The following is a 16,984-nucleotide window of genomic DNA, read 5'->3' as shown; positions in this document are numbered from 1 at the left end:
CCCTTCTCTCTCCCTTTCCCTCCCACCTCTCGTCCCTGTTTAATGTTAATCTTCTTCTCATGCTCTTCGTCCCTACTCTGTTCTTAGTTACTCTCCTTATATCAAAGAAGACATTTGGCATTTGTTTTTTAGGGATTGGCTAGCTTCACTTAGCATAATCTGCTCTAATGCCATCCATTTCCCTGCAAATTCCATGATTTTGTCATTTTTTAGTGCAGAGTAATACTCCATTGTGTATAAATGCCACATTTTTTTTATCCATTCATCTATTGAAGGACATCTAGGTTGGTTCCACAGTCTAGCTATTGTGAATTGTGCTGCTATGAACATCCATGTAGCAGTATCCCTATAGTATGCTCTTTTTAGGTCTTTAGGGAATGGGACTGCAAATTGGTGCAGCCAATTTGGAAAGCAGTATGGAGATTCCTTGGAAAGCTGGGAATGGAACCACCATTTGACCCAGCTATTCCCCTTCTCGGTCTATTCCCTAAAGACCTAAAAAGAGTAAACTAAGGAATTTCTTGAGGGAAAAATATATATGTGCTAAACAATATTGTAGAAGTCAGCCTAGAACAATGATAAATGAATAAAAGAGTTATAAAATGAGTTCCAAATCCAAGGAGCTTACATTCTACAAAAGGGCAACAGCCAGTACATAAACAAATGTGTATTTATGTGTTAGTTTATATAATATGTATGGTGGTGAATGATTAATACTAAGATGGAGAAGCAAGGGATGCCTGACTGAGTGCTAGTTTAAATGGATCTATCAGGGAACCCTCTGTTAGTGGCATTGTGTAATCTCTGAAAGAATGAAGGAACAATTGGACATTCAAGGAAGTCATTTTTCAGGAAGTGGGAACAGCAGATGAAACACCCTGACACAATAATGTGTTTGCCATGTTCAAGGGACATCTCACAGCCCAGTGTACCCTAAGCAAAGGAGATGTGGTAGTGAGATCTGAAAATACAAGGGGAGGAAATCATGTAGGCAAAGTAAGAGTCTTAACTTTTTATTAAGGACTGTGGGGAGCAATAAGAACTCGGATGATCTAACTTACATCTATAAAATTGGCTTTGACTGCTCTGTCATTTTTATGGAAACAGAGCAAGCAAGGCACAGAGACCAGCCAGGCTATTGTGTTCATTTAGGTGAGAGATGGTGATAATTTCAACCACAGCCATAGGTATGAAAATGTTTAGATATATTCAGATTCTGAATATATTTTGCAAGTAAAAGTGAGAGAATTTGCCATTTGAATTGAATTAGTTGTAAGAGAAAATAGAGGACTTAGGGAAGGACTCCATGATTCGGGACATAGGTAGCACTAATTAAGGTGTGGCCACTGACAAAAATGAAAATGCAAAACAGATCTGAGATGGAAAGAAAATCATTTCTTTTTTGTATTGGATATGTTCAGTTTTACATCCAAAGTACACAAGGTAAGTTGTGCACGTGAGAGTAAGGGGAGGTGCTATGAGTGGAAGGCTGTAGATATAATTTGGAAGTCCTCAGAGTAGAGAGGATATTAAAGCCATAGAACCAGAAGAGATTGCCTATGGATGTCATATGAATAGAGGAGATAAATTTCCTAATAACTTAGCCCAAGTGTTCTCCAGGATTAAGTGGCTGGGAAAATGAGGAGGTACCACTAGTAGAGAAGAATGAGGAACTGATGTGAGTTCAAAGACCCATAAGAGAGATCTGAAAGCAAATAAAGTGTTTGAAGGAGAAGGACATATCGATGGTCTAAAATGATGTTAAAATAAAAGGAGGATCGAGTCTTGGTCATTGGATTTGAAAAGATCACCATCTTGACAAGAGCTGTTTTCGTGAAGCAGTGGCCTGATTGGGTGTATTGAAAAGCACAAGGAGGGGTTTATAGCGGCGTAATTCACAACAGCCAACTTATGGAACCAACTTAGCAATCCATTAACAGATGATTGGATGAAGAAAATGTGGTGTATATACAAAATGAGGTTTTGACGCAATCCTTAAAGAAAAATGAAATAATGTCATTTGTAGGAAAATGGATAGAACTTGAAAACATCCTGCTAAGTGAGATACGCCAGATTCAAAAAGTCAAGGGTTGAATACTCCTATATGTGGAAACTAGAGAGAAAAATGGAAACACAAGGAACTTCATGAAAATAGAAGAGACCAGTAGAGTAGAGGAAGGAGATCAAGAGTGGGAGATAGGGAGGGAAAAGGAAGGTTCTAGGGAATGAAGTACACCAATGTATGCAATGTGCATGTATGAATTATCATAATGAATACCATTATATATATAATTATAATGCATCAATAAAAATGCTTAAAAAACATATGGAGAGGAGTCAGTAAAAAGAATGAATAATTATATATTTTTAAGAAAACGTCTATGAAGGGATACTCAGAAAGGACTAATCACAAGACAGAGATATGTGGATGAGGGAGGGTTTTTAAGGAAGGAAAATACACAAGATGTTTGAATACTATTAGGAATGAGGCCTTCAAAGGGGAAAACTGATGCTGTAGTATGAAGTGAGGAAAATCATAGAGCAGGGGCATTAAGTATCCTTCAAGTGTGAAATAGAGGGAACAACACATTTTTTGATAATTATTTAAATGTGGAAGTATCTAGCAAAATACTGATTGAAAAGAATAGTTTATATTTGGGGGCACTGCTTGACTGCTGTGGAAGGGTTGGAGGGGAGTATAAATACAGTTTCCTTGTTTGGAAGTGAAGATGCATATTTCTTAAGGTAACAGCATCAAAAACCATAAACAATTGACAACATTGTCAACTTATATAGCACTTTTTCTTGAAAATAGACCTTTTATAACTTTCCTCTTGACAAATTTTGAAGCATTATACTTGTGTTTTAGGGGAAATTTGATTTATCAAATTGGATGATAGAGGTAAAGAAGTACTGAAGCAGCATGAAAAAAATCATAGCACTTCTTATAAATAAACTGTATTTTTCATACTGAATGTTTCTTTAGGATTGTGTTTTATGCCTAGAGGTTCCAGGGGTGTTACCTTAGCACACATTTTTTTTACTTCAAATTCCATAGGAGTTTCTGGGTTGATTCCTCCTTATTACAGTAACATTGATTGCTGTCTAAATCTGTTGCAGTGTGCCTGAATACTATGACTACGGTCATGGAGTAAGTGAGGATGCCTATGACAGCTACGGTAAGACCTTTTCTTTCCTAAAAACATGAAATCCGAACATTCATCAGTCACTGACAACTCAGAAATTACTTATATCTTTCTCCCCCCAGTTTTCACACAAGTCCAGGCTAAATTGATTTATGTGATTCCAGGGTGAGATTTGACTTACAGAGCCAGTGCCAGAAAATTGGACAGATCAATTTTGATCAAAATTTCAAAAGCAATTAATCACAATCATAGATCACTTTCAACAGCCACAGTGAGCCTTCAGAATCGTGTCTTATGTGTTTCCATGTGCTATTGTCTGATTCACTGATTTGGCAACAATTGTATGTTTTTTTTTCTACTGTCACAAAGATCATCAGAGCAGAGTACATTTAAATATTTAAGACTTTTAAGGGCAGAATTGTGACTATAAAATAACTTTTAAATTACTTTTCTAACATGCATAGCTTTTGAAAGTGCCAATGCTTGGCTTATAAGAATCAATAATCAATAAGCATGTTGGTCTATAAAATTAATTAATTTCAAAAATGAATTATTTAATTAAAAATGTCACTTGAAATTAATCATAATCCTATTCAGTAAAGGTTTATTGAGTGCCTTTGATGTATCAATACAGTGGATCATTTTTGAGAGTTAGTATCTGGTTTTTTAAAATGCATACCATGTTAGCAGTTGACCACCTTGAAAAATGACACTCATTTAAATGTTTACAGTCTTGGATTTTTATAAAAATTATGCCAAGGGCAATCTGTTCCTCTTTATGGGGAGCAATAAAGAACATGATAAATGTTGCCTCTGTGTTCGGGGCTCAGTGGTGAAGGTGTAGTGCTGCATCAGGATGGAGAAAGGAAGGTGCAGCCTTCTGGAGGAAGGAGGAAGTATGTCCTCCTGAGAACCAGGGTCGTAAGCTGACTTAGATCAGGCCAAACCCAGAAATAAAAGAAAAAATTAACCATCACCACCACCATCACCAATCACAAGCTGTCCATCCCCTGCATTTACTTATTTATAATAAGTTGTCATAATATTATCTCATTTTTATGAGGAAACGAAAAGACAAGGTGAAGTCAATGTGAGAGTATAGCTATGAGGCTCAGCTTCTGTGTTTATATTCTTATCAATGGCTAGTATGCTGTTCATCACTGCTAACACATATGGAGAACATTACAGCTCTAAATTTAGCAATTTATAATGAGGATTAGAAATTACAGAGGGGTAGGGAACAGTTCAGTGGTAGAGCACTTGCCTAGCCTGCCTAGGCCCTGGGTTCAAACCCTAGTATTGCCCCTAACACCCTACCCCCACCCCATAAAAAGAAAGTCTAGGTATGTTTAGATAATCTAATCCTTTGTTTAATCCTGTAGGGAACATCCTCCTGTTATAATCTTCATTTTTTTTTTTTTGATGAGGAACTAAGGCTCACAGTTTTAAGTAACTTGCCTCAATTAAACAATTAGGTGACAAAGCAAGAGGTTGAGTTCAAAGTGTCTGATTGCTTTTTAGTTTTGTTTTGTTGGGTTTTGTTTCATTTGTTTTTGTCCAAAACCATTTCAGTGGATTGTGAGGAAAAGAACAGGGTCTGGTGCTTTAAATCCAAGTTTTTTAAAACAAATGTTCAACTTAGTGATATAGCTCTAAATCTTGTCAGCTACTGTTTCTCTACTCTATGGGGAAGGAGGTGTTTTATACTATTTTCCAAAGAGAGAGAGAATCTAAGATGAGTACCCGGCCTACTCTCCCAAGCTTCTCTAACACCAATCAAACTGACCTAATCTTTTGCTGCTGTAGGACATAGCACTATTTTCTAAAACATATTAAGCATATTTTCACAAGCTATTACACAAAAAAAAATAAGTGATGGACAAGTTTGAACAAGTCTGGCCTAGTTGGTGAGCTGCCATAGAAAGTATAACTTTAATTTTGTTCTTTATATATTTTTCACTCTTTGGAAGGAAGGAGTCAAAGGCATCAGATGGTGCTTAATAAAAACACTAACATCCAAAACCCAGGCCTTATCCAAGGCTACACGAGTAACCAGCCAGGCTGAGGTGTAAGATTGCCTATTGTCCCAGGGCTCTCTGAATTTCACACAGCAATAACTATCCTCCTGTTGTTCCAAGTGTATTTTATCATGAAACAATCAGGCTGCTTGCTTGTTCATTTAGTTACTGAGGGTGGTTGATGGATAAGTCACAATCTGGGCCTTTCTCTAATTCATTGACCTTTTTGTGTATACATCAGGCTCAGGAATATGATGGTGTAGATTTAGACACTGCCCCTTCTTGATATTGAAAAACATATGGCCACATATACATTGCACCAGGTTCTAAATTATGTGAGTTTAGAATCTAGAGTTAAGAAAACAAGAATTCTAAACTTTTATAGTTCTCTTCAAGGTTCGAGAATATTATTCATTTTACAAATTGTTATTTAATGGATAACATGTGCAAAACATTGTTCTCAGTTCTAGACATATAGCAAACGCTCTCTTGAAGCTTGCCATTTAATGAGATACATTATTATTTAAAAGTAACTTTTCAAAAATGGAATTTTATTTTTAAAATTATAGTCATTAGTCTTTATATTTGTTATAACAGTGGAGGAAAATTACTCTCATGAGCTTTCCTTTCATAATTAATGCACTGAAATCAATGGTAGGGATGAATTTAATGATATCTAGTAATTCATGATAAAAGATGAAATTTCTGTTTCTCATTTACATTTTGAAATATTTACACTATATAAGGCAATAGGGAGAATTTACCATGTTTTACTGTTATTGAGTAAGCATAAGGTCAAGCATATACTTCATATTCAAGATGTTTTTCTCTGTTCAAAATGTTGGTATCTTTGGAAAATATCTGGAAAGTGTTTCTTAATTTTCATGTCAGAAGGATGATCATTCAAGACAATTTAATGGCTTATATTGTTGAGGTTGAAGGATGATTTTCCAGGGGCTGAGCCAAAGAAATCTAAACAACAAATTGCTACCTTTATCATGGTGCAGCTCTCATAGAAAGGAATGGTATGTATGTATGTGTGCCAGCAACCCAAAGCCCAACCCATTTCCCTGTGATCCTCTAGGCTCTTTGTGGCCCATCTGAGTACATACTGTACTTCATAACAGGGGTTTAACACTGTGAACAAAAGCATCTGAGTGTGTTTTTGTTTTATTTTTAGCAATTGCTTCTGAATTCATTTTTACCACAGATGTTTAGAAATATAAACAGATATGTAGGTCTCAATAAGCTAAAATAAGTCTTTTTTTCGTACTCTAAAAATATGCACATATGATATATAAAATGCAAGTAAACACAAAGAAGAATATTTAAATCATCTTGAATTATACTCCTGTATTTATCAATTCTGTACTTTTTGTTATATATTTTTCCAATAGTCTTACTCTATCAATATAAATATTTTATTTTAAAAAGATAATACAATGTAGACTGTTTTGTTAAATTTTTGAAGATTTTCTTATCATAAAATATAGAAAATGTATTTCTACTTCTGAATCATGTAATATAGAATTAACTATTAATATGTTCATTTGAGAGGTGAGACACCTCATTTTTGCATAACCAAAAATTAAGTACTTTTGTGTCAAACTATATGATCATGATATTTAAATTCTGAGAATTCTCATGTTCTCACATCTGATATATACAGAGCAAGGACCAAGTTAAATGACTTGAAAAATAGTCAGTGATCAGCATCAAAAATTTGAAGCCCAATTTATATGCATTCTGAACAGTAGGGTTTTGGTGTTGGATGTTGTGTAGTGGTAATTAGATATTAAGTAGTTGGTGGTAGGTTGCTTATCCTATGATATCCAAATGGGCAAATGGTAAGATTTAAACAAATATGTGGAGCAGTGATTTGAGAACCCACTAAAGCTAAATATAGATTTTTATAGTTTTTTTCTGTAATTGTGGCATATCTTCTATTTTAACTTGTATCCATTTATCTTTTATTTAATGAACCATACACAATTTTTTACATCATTGTTTATTCCTAAATGAAAATCTTGTATCTTCACTTCTTTGTTTACTTTCATTCTGAATTAGTAACTTCTCCCTGACCATTGATTATATCATAGGTATACATATTAAATTCCAGTGGAGTATCTTTACTTATGCAACTGCCCACATTTGAACAGTTATGTGGGAAGATTCAAGTCAGTCAGTTTGGGTTCCTTCTTCTCCTGCTCAAATTTGTAGAAAGAACAGGAAGCCCTGAAAGAGGAAGCAGGAGCACTCTACAGGAAGAATAGCAGGGTCTTATAGTCAACAGATTCACAAGTAGAATCTCTCCTTTAGACTGCCTTCAGAAATGGTTTGAAATAAAGTCCACAGTCCTTCAAGATGACACTTCATTTCGAATCTTAATACATTGCAAATTCATTTGTTTGTTGAGACAGGGTCTCCCTATGTTGGCAGTTCTGATCTCAAACTTGTGAGTTAATTGATCCCCTTGCCTCAGCCTCCCAAGTAGCTGGGTCTACAGGGGTACACGCCTTCCCAGGCTTGAGCCTTACTACATATGTATTTTGTGAATTGAAACATTGAAATTGTATTTGTCTCTTTGGGGCCTATGTTTCATTGTCTAAGTAACAAATATGTGACTTCAAGAAAATCACATATCCTCTTGAGCTTTGTCACAAATTAAGATATCTGCATATAATATTAAATGTTAAACTTTTATGCAACAATTGAAGTAAAATTAAAATATTTAATATAAGTAAATATTAAAAGATAACTATTGTGAATATTATTTGATATGTAATGTGTTAATATATATTAAACAGGTAATTAATATTAAATACATTTTTATTAAATTAAAATTCAAATATTATATTTCTGATCATTGAAATTTATTTTTAAAATGTAAATATTTGACTTATAGGAATTCCAAGTCAGTTTCTGCATTTTAAAATATTTCCTAACTTATCAGAGTTATGAAAATTGTTTTAGATAAATCTGAATAGCTCATAATTCAATAAGAATGCATTTTAAATACAGTGCATACATTAGGTTGGCTAAGCAATGCTTCACATAAGAAATACCCTCTAAATTCTGAGAGTGACAGCTAAGAATGGACAGCAATATTATCTTCTCAAAGAAAAGAGCTGTTTATTAAAATGTATTTAATGTATGAACTGAAGAGCTAATTATGCATCCATTCTTCAGTGGCATTTTAGATGACAGCTGTGTGGAAGCAAGGAGGATAATATTAATACACTGTCTTCAAATGAATGAAAGCAAAATAAATTTTGTGCCGTATTCTCGGGCATTTGAGTGCCTCACTTCAAGTCGATTGCAGAACACGAACATACTCATTTTGTGTTGAGGAGCTAGAATGATTATTATCCCAGTGTGAAAATAAGGCCTGCATTGATTAATCTGTGAAAACACCAATGAAAATGAAGCCAACTGGAGTTCATGTGATTCAAGAACAAAGCTTTCTATTTTTAATAGTAAATAGAAACGTGCATTTGAGAAAATTGATTTTGCAAATGGAGTTGGGTTTTCTTCATATTGCCAAGAATTTAACACTCGTTAAAAATAATATATGCAAACAATTTCTTTTTCCTAGAATTTATTAATATTAATGTTGTTACATGATAGGTCGCTGAGAAAAAATATCACTTTGAGTCATTTAATTATAACGTAAATTTTTAAACTTTCTTTTTAATTGAAAGTAAAAGAGTCTGGTAAAATTGTGTGAAATAAAGTTGTAAAATTAATTTAAAAATTAGCTAATTTTTCTCTGGAACTATTTTGGAGGTTGCAATTAGGTGGACATCTAATCCAATTAGTCTTGATAATAAAATGCTGATTATCAAAAAGGAATGTATCACTACTTTGCAGCTTGTATTGCTAATTTTAGATTGGTTGGTTGCATTTGCAATTTGAATTTTGTTTTGAATCATGCACTCCCAAATCAACAGTTTTAGGCCAAACTGGAACCTGCATCTACATATTTGAGAGATTATTAACCTTGATTACCCATTTTAAAATCACCTGCTGGGCTTAGAAATAAAATAATAACATCTAGTTTTCACTTCCACCCAGCTGTGTCACTATCTTTGGAGATGAGAACTGGCCTTCAGGATCATTTAAAAGCTTCCTGGATGGCTCTCTTGTAAACTAAGGATGAGCAAAAGTTTGGGGTATCATATGTGGTGGTGGGTGAAAAGTAGCCTATAATCTTAATATATAATATCTACCTTTGATAATTATGTTTATATTTTCTTTCATGATTATAAGGTCAAATTATTCTTGAAATCCAGTTTCCCTGTCATTAGCTCCTTATTGTGACTAACTGAAAAAGATGAAAATCTGTGCTAGACATTTGCATTCTTGAAGGTAACATGCAATTTATGTGCAGGCCACTTTTATAACACAGTATTTTGTAAGCAAACATTGTATTATAGAACCTGCATTTTAAATCTACTTTTAAAAAGCTGTAAGTTTAAGTAATGGAAAAATATAATTTACTTCTTTTTGAACAATTGTGCATTCAACAGTTAAATTTCAAACTTGACTTTCTCTAAAATTTACTCAACAGATAGACTCCACAAAAAAATTATAGTCCACATGCATCTAACAGCTCTCTTGTTGAGACAATAAAACAAGCCACAGGAAAGTTATTTTATAACTTTTTTCTGCTGAGTTAATGGTACAATCATTTTAGCTAAGGAGGAAAAGAAAGTTACTGACTTATTGTCAGAATCTTAGGTTGAACAGGTAACGTACAATAAAACATTTTCAATATAATATAGATTTATATCTAGAATAAAGAAACATCGTTGTTTTTAAAATGCAAAATATAAAGCTGGGAAAAATTTTTTCTTGTACCTGTGGAAGTATACCAGCTAAGCAAATATATAACCCAGGGAATATGCCATCTCAGGGGGTCTTTACGATATTTCCAGCATTTGAGAAGATTTTTGTATTGATTAAAAGAAGGCATGGATTGAAGGAAAAAAGACTAAGATACATTATTATAAAGTAAATGTGCTATATCTTATTTATTAAATATTATATAATTTCTGGAAGCATGACTTATTGAGAATTGGTTGTATATGCACACACACAAGCACACTCATACACACACATACATAAATATGGATTGTTGAAACATCATACATCTTGGAAAGGTCTTGTATTAGTGATGACTTGTAACCATTGTCTCTTTGTTTTGAACAAATGACTTATCCATACTGGGACCTTGTTAAACTTTTAGCTCAGTTGCTAACAATATGTGTCAGAAAAACAACAACAATCAGTAGAGTAGTTAGGTCAGTCTTTCTGAACTCAGCGATTGCAGGAAGAACTCAGAAGTCATTTCCTGCTCAGATGAGTGCAGCTTCAGCCAGTAGATAGATACTGCACTGGGTTTCTGGCATCTAGAATTTCTGGTAGTGATGGTTCAGTCATAGATAAAGGTGTAAGATTCCAGTTCCTGAGGAGATTTGAGAAAGCAAATGAAGAAACTGAGGGATGCCCATAGTTAGGTCATACTCCACAGTTAAATAAACTTTCTCTTATTATTACAGTTTTTTCTTTTTCTTTTTCTCCTCTTCCTCCTCCTTTTTTTTTCCCCTTAAATGCTGAAAAGGAACCAGACAAAGAAGAATAGGGCAAGAGCAAAGTCTGGTGGGGAGGAGTCCCAAACTTAACCTTCGTCATCTGGTCTGCATTCTCCTGGCACACATCAGTGTGTAATAAACAATAAGCCAAGTATAACCCACCAGGGAACCTCACAGACGCCTCAGCATTCCAGGTTCCATTAAGGTTTTACTATGTGGATGTGATTGACTGAAGGATCTCAATACCTAGCCTCTTCCCCTCTTCAGTCAGGCTGATAGCACATGGACCAATGCTACACCGCCCAATCATGATGGTCTTGCTGACAGGACCAGCCCCCATATTGAGTCATCTTATCAAGCATAAACTCTCAAATGTGGTCCCAGGGACTTGCCACAAATAACAAAGTCACTTTAATTCTCTAGAAAATTTTATGGTTTAGAGGTTGCCGCTCAGTAACCAGGAACAAAAAGTAGCTAAACAATACAAGGGGTGAGAGCTCCTTGTCAACCTGGGGATGCAAGCAAAGGCACTCTGGAGCAAAAGCACAAGCAGTCAGGGCAGGTCAGGCAGCTGGATTAACACTTTGTGGACTTTTTTTTCTAACTACCATACTTTATGCTGGTCTGAGACCACACACTGGGCTGCTATCTGATCCCAAACAGAAATGAGGCATGTAGAGGGAGGGAAACAATCATCAACCACAGATTAGCCTCCTTGTCTATATTATGTCGCAAGCCTACCCTCTTCCCTGAATGGAAGAAAATATTGGCATTCTTCCAGAAGAGAATTATAACATATCACTTTTTATCATCAGTTTTATTCTCTCTTTTATTATTTCCCTTATCCTTATGTACATTTCAAAACATCCTTGGCTAAATTCCTCAGGCTTTTGAGTGATTCAGGATTTCATTTGACAGTAATGAAAGTATTTTGTAGACTCAAGGCAGGCAAGCTTCTACATTGTTTTCAATTATCATTCACCAGTTTTTTCTCTACCTTCCATTTTGGAAATCCTTCTTCTATGAACTTCTTTGTCTCCTTTTCATTGAGATGAGCTCTTAACTCCAAAGTAAGAAGATAGACACATACTTATTTAATACTATTCAGAATCACTAGTTTATATTGTCCTATAGCCATCCAGCAGAGTCAAGGAAAAATGTTTAAAGTTTAGCCACTTAAGTATATTGCCAATAAGTAACAGTAATTTTTATTGGTGCAAATTGTTTATTTAGAATGATGGGTTTCATTGTAGCATATTCATATTCATGTTAGAAATGAAATGCTACAGATTGAGTCAACTTGTTATTAAATACAGTAATATGTAAAACGTATATGACGAAGGCTAAAACAGAAGATAATTTAAAACACCACCACAACCAAGGGGGTGAATATAGTGATTTTCCTAATATTTAAAATTATAATGGCCTCATGTGGGAACTCAGTAGACTGTAGAAGTCACCCATTAACAAACTACCTGTAAGTTTTTAGAGCAGCCCAAAGCTTATGAGACAGTTTTTGCCTTCCTGATATTCACACAGAGATAGCAATGATTGAAACCACCTGAACTTAGGTACAGAAGATAAAATTGAAAACAGGTTATTATATGGAAGATAGTGATATACGTGGAGTACATTGGAGAATTAAGCCAGGATAAGAATAAAAATAGAAAAAAAGAAAAAAAACATGTTAAAAGAGAAAAATGGCCCAAAGATTTTTACCCTTAAAACTAAAAAAAGACTTAATTATTAGGTGACAAAATTCAGCTATGTCCATAGATCTACATTCCAATGAGTATAATTAAAATTGCTAAAGAAGTACCCTATACCAATTTGTTGGGTCACCGATATATTTTGGGATTATATACTCAAATGGTTATAAGACTTTATTATGAATTACTCATATTTATGAAATGTCTTCCTGAATTTACTCATTTGTATCTTCAATATAGTCCATAGTGTTTATTATAATTTGGATTTGGGAGCTATTATTTGTTTCATTGTCCAGGTAGCTAAGTGGAAACATGTACCTTCACTAATCACTTAGGGACTTTACCTAAGCCCTTCTTCAAACCCTAAAATGTATTTGACTGCTTCTGGGGAAATTTTGATATTTAGGACAAGTTCCCCAGTAGCCAAGAGATGATTTTTGAAAGTACCCTGGTTTATGGGGCCCCTACCAGAAATCATAAGTATTCATAACATGAATCAAAACAAATGTGAAGAAAACAAAGATAATCCATAAAAATGTATTGATTATTAAAAGAAAATGTAAGTTTTCTTTGAATATATTAAGCATTCATTTACCAAAATGTAATAAGTACCTAAAGTTTGAGTCTCTTGCACTTTAAAATTTAAACTGGCTTATTCTCCCAGTGTCTTCCTCTAATTGGATCTGTCACCTTTCTCATGCAAAGATTATATGCTCTTACTTTTGAGAAAAATATTTTAAAATTTTACCTTTACTAATAATATTTCTTACGTTTATAAACCCTTAGAAATTTCTTCTGTGAATGCCGTGCAGTACTTATACTTCAGCTATTAACAAGTCATCAACTCCAACTGTATAAAATGAAGTCAGGGATCAGACCAGGCTAGGCCTTGCTGAAGAACTTGGACTTGATCCTGAGTGTGCTACAAAATCACATAAACAGGCCAATGAGTGTAACCAAGTCCATCTGGCTAAAAGGTAGAAAAAAGTAGAGTAAGATGCATGTAGGGAATATAAATATATATATATATATATATATATGCAAATCTACACACACAGAGACACATCAAATCATGTAAACACAACTAAAGATAGCAAGTAGCTGACTATTGTTAAAAGACTCAGGACTAGGGGTGGAAAAGGATTAGTGAGAATAAAAAGAAACAGATGAGATGGATTCTACACAGTTTAAGGAAGAATAAGAAACAAAACTGGGTGATTTCTTAGATTGAATGGGCAAAGGTGAGAGGGGATCATGGGTAAAGTGGTAGGTCAGAGCTTCATTCACTGGTATAGGAACCTTGGAAAGAGTATGAAGGAAAAAGTTTAATTTTGGATAAAGTTGACTGAGATAACTTATCAGCGTTTTAGGGAAAGTTAAATACACATTTCAGTGGCTCAGAATTGTGTGACAATTGAAATACATTATCAGTACATTAAAAGACTTTCAGAACCAGAATTCAAGTGCAGGTCTGGCTATCATACTCCTGAGACTACCATTCAAAGTAAAGAGATCCATGTGAGGGAAGCCTGTGGCCTCTTTTATGCATCCAACATGAAGAAGCAAAATATTTAAATATTTTATTCAATAATTAGTTACCAAGAGCCCTCCATGTACCATAAGATTCTAGAATTGAGAGCAATGCTTAGAAAGGCCTAGCTCTTTGTTATTCTCTAAATGCATTGTCTCAAGTGATACTTTCTTCTAGCAAACAATATTTCATTAAATATTTGTAAGAGTGATAAAAGTTGTAAATGCTTCCAGAAGCTGACTAAGCTTCCTGGGAGCATAACTGATGGTGAATTGAGAGTTAATGACTCTTCTTGGAATGTAATTCACTATGTTCATCTGTGAAAACAGATGCTGGTCACCCATATTTCTCCTTCAGTACTATTCTGTTACCCTCTGCATCTTAAAACAGTAAACTATGCACTTATAAATAGTGAGAATACAAATTGTGCAGATGAAATGCTTGAGCCATTTGTTTCCAAAATTCCATTAATACTTTCAAATGCTCAGAGCACAAAACAGATAACCCTGCCTTCTACTTTAGATTGTGTGAATGTGCCTGGATTTTCATCTTAACAAATTCAGCTGCAGCAGCCCACAGGTTTGTTGACAGAATCAAAACTACAGTCTCACTCATTTAGCTAATTAATTATTGTGGAAATCACTAATTATTATATAATCCAAGGGGAGTAACATAAATTAAATCCTGCTTTCTAGGGAGAAAAAAGAAAAAAGAAAAACCAGTAGCCAGGTACTTCTTTCATATGAAAGGGTTGGTGGAAAAATAATGAGACAGTTATAGATAAAAATTCGAATCTTGCTAACAACCAAAATTTATGAGCTATCATTTCCTTGTATTTAGAAAAGAATGGTAATATTAACTCCTACCCTGGTAGAAAATTGTGAGGCTTTACTAATAATGTACATAAAATACCTTGCCCTGTGCTTGGGCTTTAGAGGGTGTAATGATACTGAGTTATAATAACAGCAAAACATCTAAACCTAACATACTTTCTTTGGGAATAAATAGCCTTAAAACAATCCATAAGTACATATTTGAAAGGTGCTTTTAAATATAATGATATTCCTTAAAGAGATCAGAAATATACCTGAGACTAAAAACCTGAGTTGTTCAGAGCCAGTATGAATTTTAATCAACCATTCTGTAATGCTCTCGTACGATTCACAAACCAGACTCCAGTAGTTTGTAATGATAGAGATTAATTTAACTTTTCTGCTTTAGTTCTGGTTTTTGCATATAAACCTACAGTGTACTAAAAAAAATAGTATAGCTGCCCTCCCCTGTTGTGGGTTTTAAAAACTTTTTTTTTCCTTGAGGCTCTTTTACAGATTTCAGAAACACAAAGAAAGAGCTATCTAGGACTAGCAAAGTGTGAACATGGCAGCTGTGGCCTCATGGTAATAATCTCCTTGGTATCCTTTCTGAACTGAACTCTAAAACTGATTTATTCTGAAGGTGATGTTTTAAACCTACTTCCTGAAAGATAAAAACATTAAAAATTTACTTTTCCAGCTATTTAAATAGTGCCAACTTTCCTATGATTTGGCCCCTCTTTTCTATGATTCCTGTTTTTCTCAACAACTTCAATGTTTAATGTATCTGGAACAAAGAACACAGTTTTGCAACTTTTAAAGTCATCGAGATTTTTCTTTCCCAGTGTGAATGCTCCCACTGCAGAAATGTGAGTACTTGGAGAAACGCATACCACTTAATAGGCCTGATTCTGCTGAGGGCAAAGTATTTGAGACGCAGAAGGTTCTGAAGCCACTAGAGTAACATTTAATGCACAAGAAGAGTTACCTGGATAATTTATACTCCCTTATCAAAGTAAAATGTTCCTCAGTGATGGTTATTAGCATGTAATAGAGATGCACTCTAGGCATTTTGTAAAACTGACTCACAGAGTTAAAAAAAATAGTCTTAATTAATTTAAAAAAGAGTAACTTTAAATAAATATTGATATATTTTAAATACATGCAACATGACAACCTAATTGCACATAGTGCCTTTCTGAATAGTTCTGTTTTACTCATTTTGCAAAATTCCTTTTTTGTTTGGTAGTGCTGTTCATTTATATGTAGATTACAAATATTTATAGTGCTTTTACTATGAAGCTGCCACTATAGAAGGTCTCTCTTCACATAGATCTTAGAGTCCAGTTTAGAAACAAGGCCACATGTTACAAAGTAGTATAGGAAAGCCTTTAAAGAAAGTAAATTCTCTTTGATAGTTTAAATGGCACCTATGTTCTTACTGAGATTGTTTATTTGCTCAGAAAATCCCTTCCTTCAGATGACTAAATGTTAAGAGTTCAATCCAAGTTCATCTGAATAATGAAAGTTAGTAGCTCCCTCCTCTGTGCTTTCACCAACATTTCTTAAAATATAATTGTGTTGTAATTGACAAAATTTTGCTGTTTTTTTTTTCCCTGTGATCCCTTTAAGACTTCCTGAACTGTCCTCCTATTCAGGGCATAGTATAGTGACTGGCACATAAGAGATCTTCAGCAAAGAAAAAAAAAAGACAGAAATATTTAATGATACTTTGTTATTTATATAATAAATATGAAGGTATTTTATATTTTGTACACTACATGGTATCTTGAAATATGAATTGGGAAGCCAAGAAATGGTGGAAATTTGAAAGAGACTCTAAAGCTTTGTTTCCTCATGTCCCAATTTTGCAATTTCTCAAGCCACAATTCTCTAATCCATTCTAACAAACTCAATTGAGAAGATAGTTATTTAGCATCTACTCTGAGGAGTAATTTATATTCTCAATTTACATTCATAGTCTGGCTAGCACTTCTCATATGACAATGATCTTGATACTGAGAGCATCTTAGTTCCTTTATCATTTTACTGAAGGATCTTACTTCAGTATGCAATTATTTATTTTTAAATGACACCCTAGACAACATCACAGGACTAGAAACGATTGTCCAGGAATCCAAAACTTGTAGGAAGTCCTAAAATACTTTAAATAT

The 16,984-nt window shown here is 34.1% G+C and overlaps 1 protein-coding gene across 18 annotated transcripts in view; it reads left to right on the top strand.

The window, feature by feature from the left end:
* Khdrbs2 (KH RNA binding domain containing, signal transduction associated 2) overlaps positions 1–16,984 on the top strand; it is a 585,248-nt gene that overhangs the window by 514,145 nt on the left and 54,119 nt on the right. For all 18 annotated transcript variants that reach the window (XM_048805602.1, XM_048805589.1, XM_048805605.1 and 15 more), the window contains exon 8: positions 3,121–3,179. In XM_048805602.1, the coding sequence (XP_048661559.1) occupies positions 3,121–3,179 (59 nt within the window). The remainder of the gene's footprint in view (positions 1–3,120; positions 3,180–16,984) is intronic.

This window comes from Marmota marmota, unplaced genomic scaffold, assembly GCF_001458135.2.
Source record: "Marmota marmota marmota unplaced genomic scaffold, marMar, whole genome shotgun sequence".
In the NCBI taxonomy this organism is placed as follows: domain Eukaryota; kingdom Metazoa; phylum Chordata; class Mammalia; order Rodentia; family Sciuridae; genus Marmota; species Marmota marmota.
The sequence above is the reverse complement of the archived record's forward strand: the minus strand, read 5'-3'. Positions and strand labels throughout refer to the sequence as shown.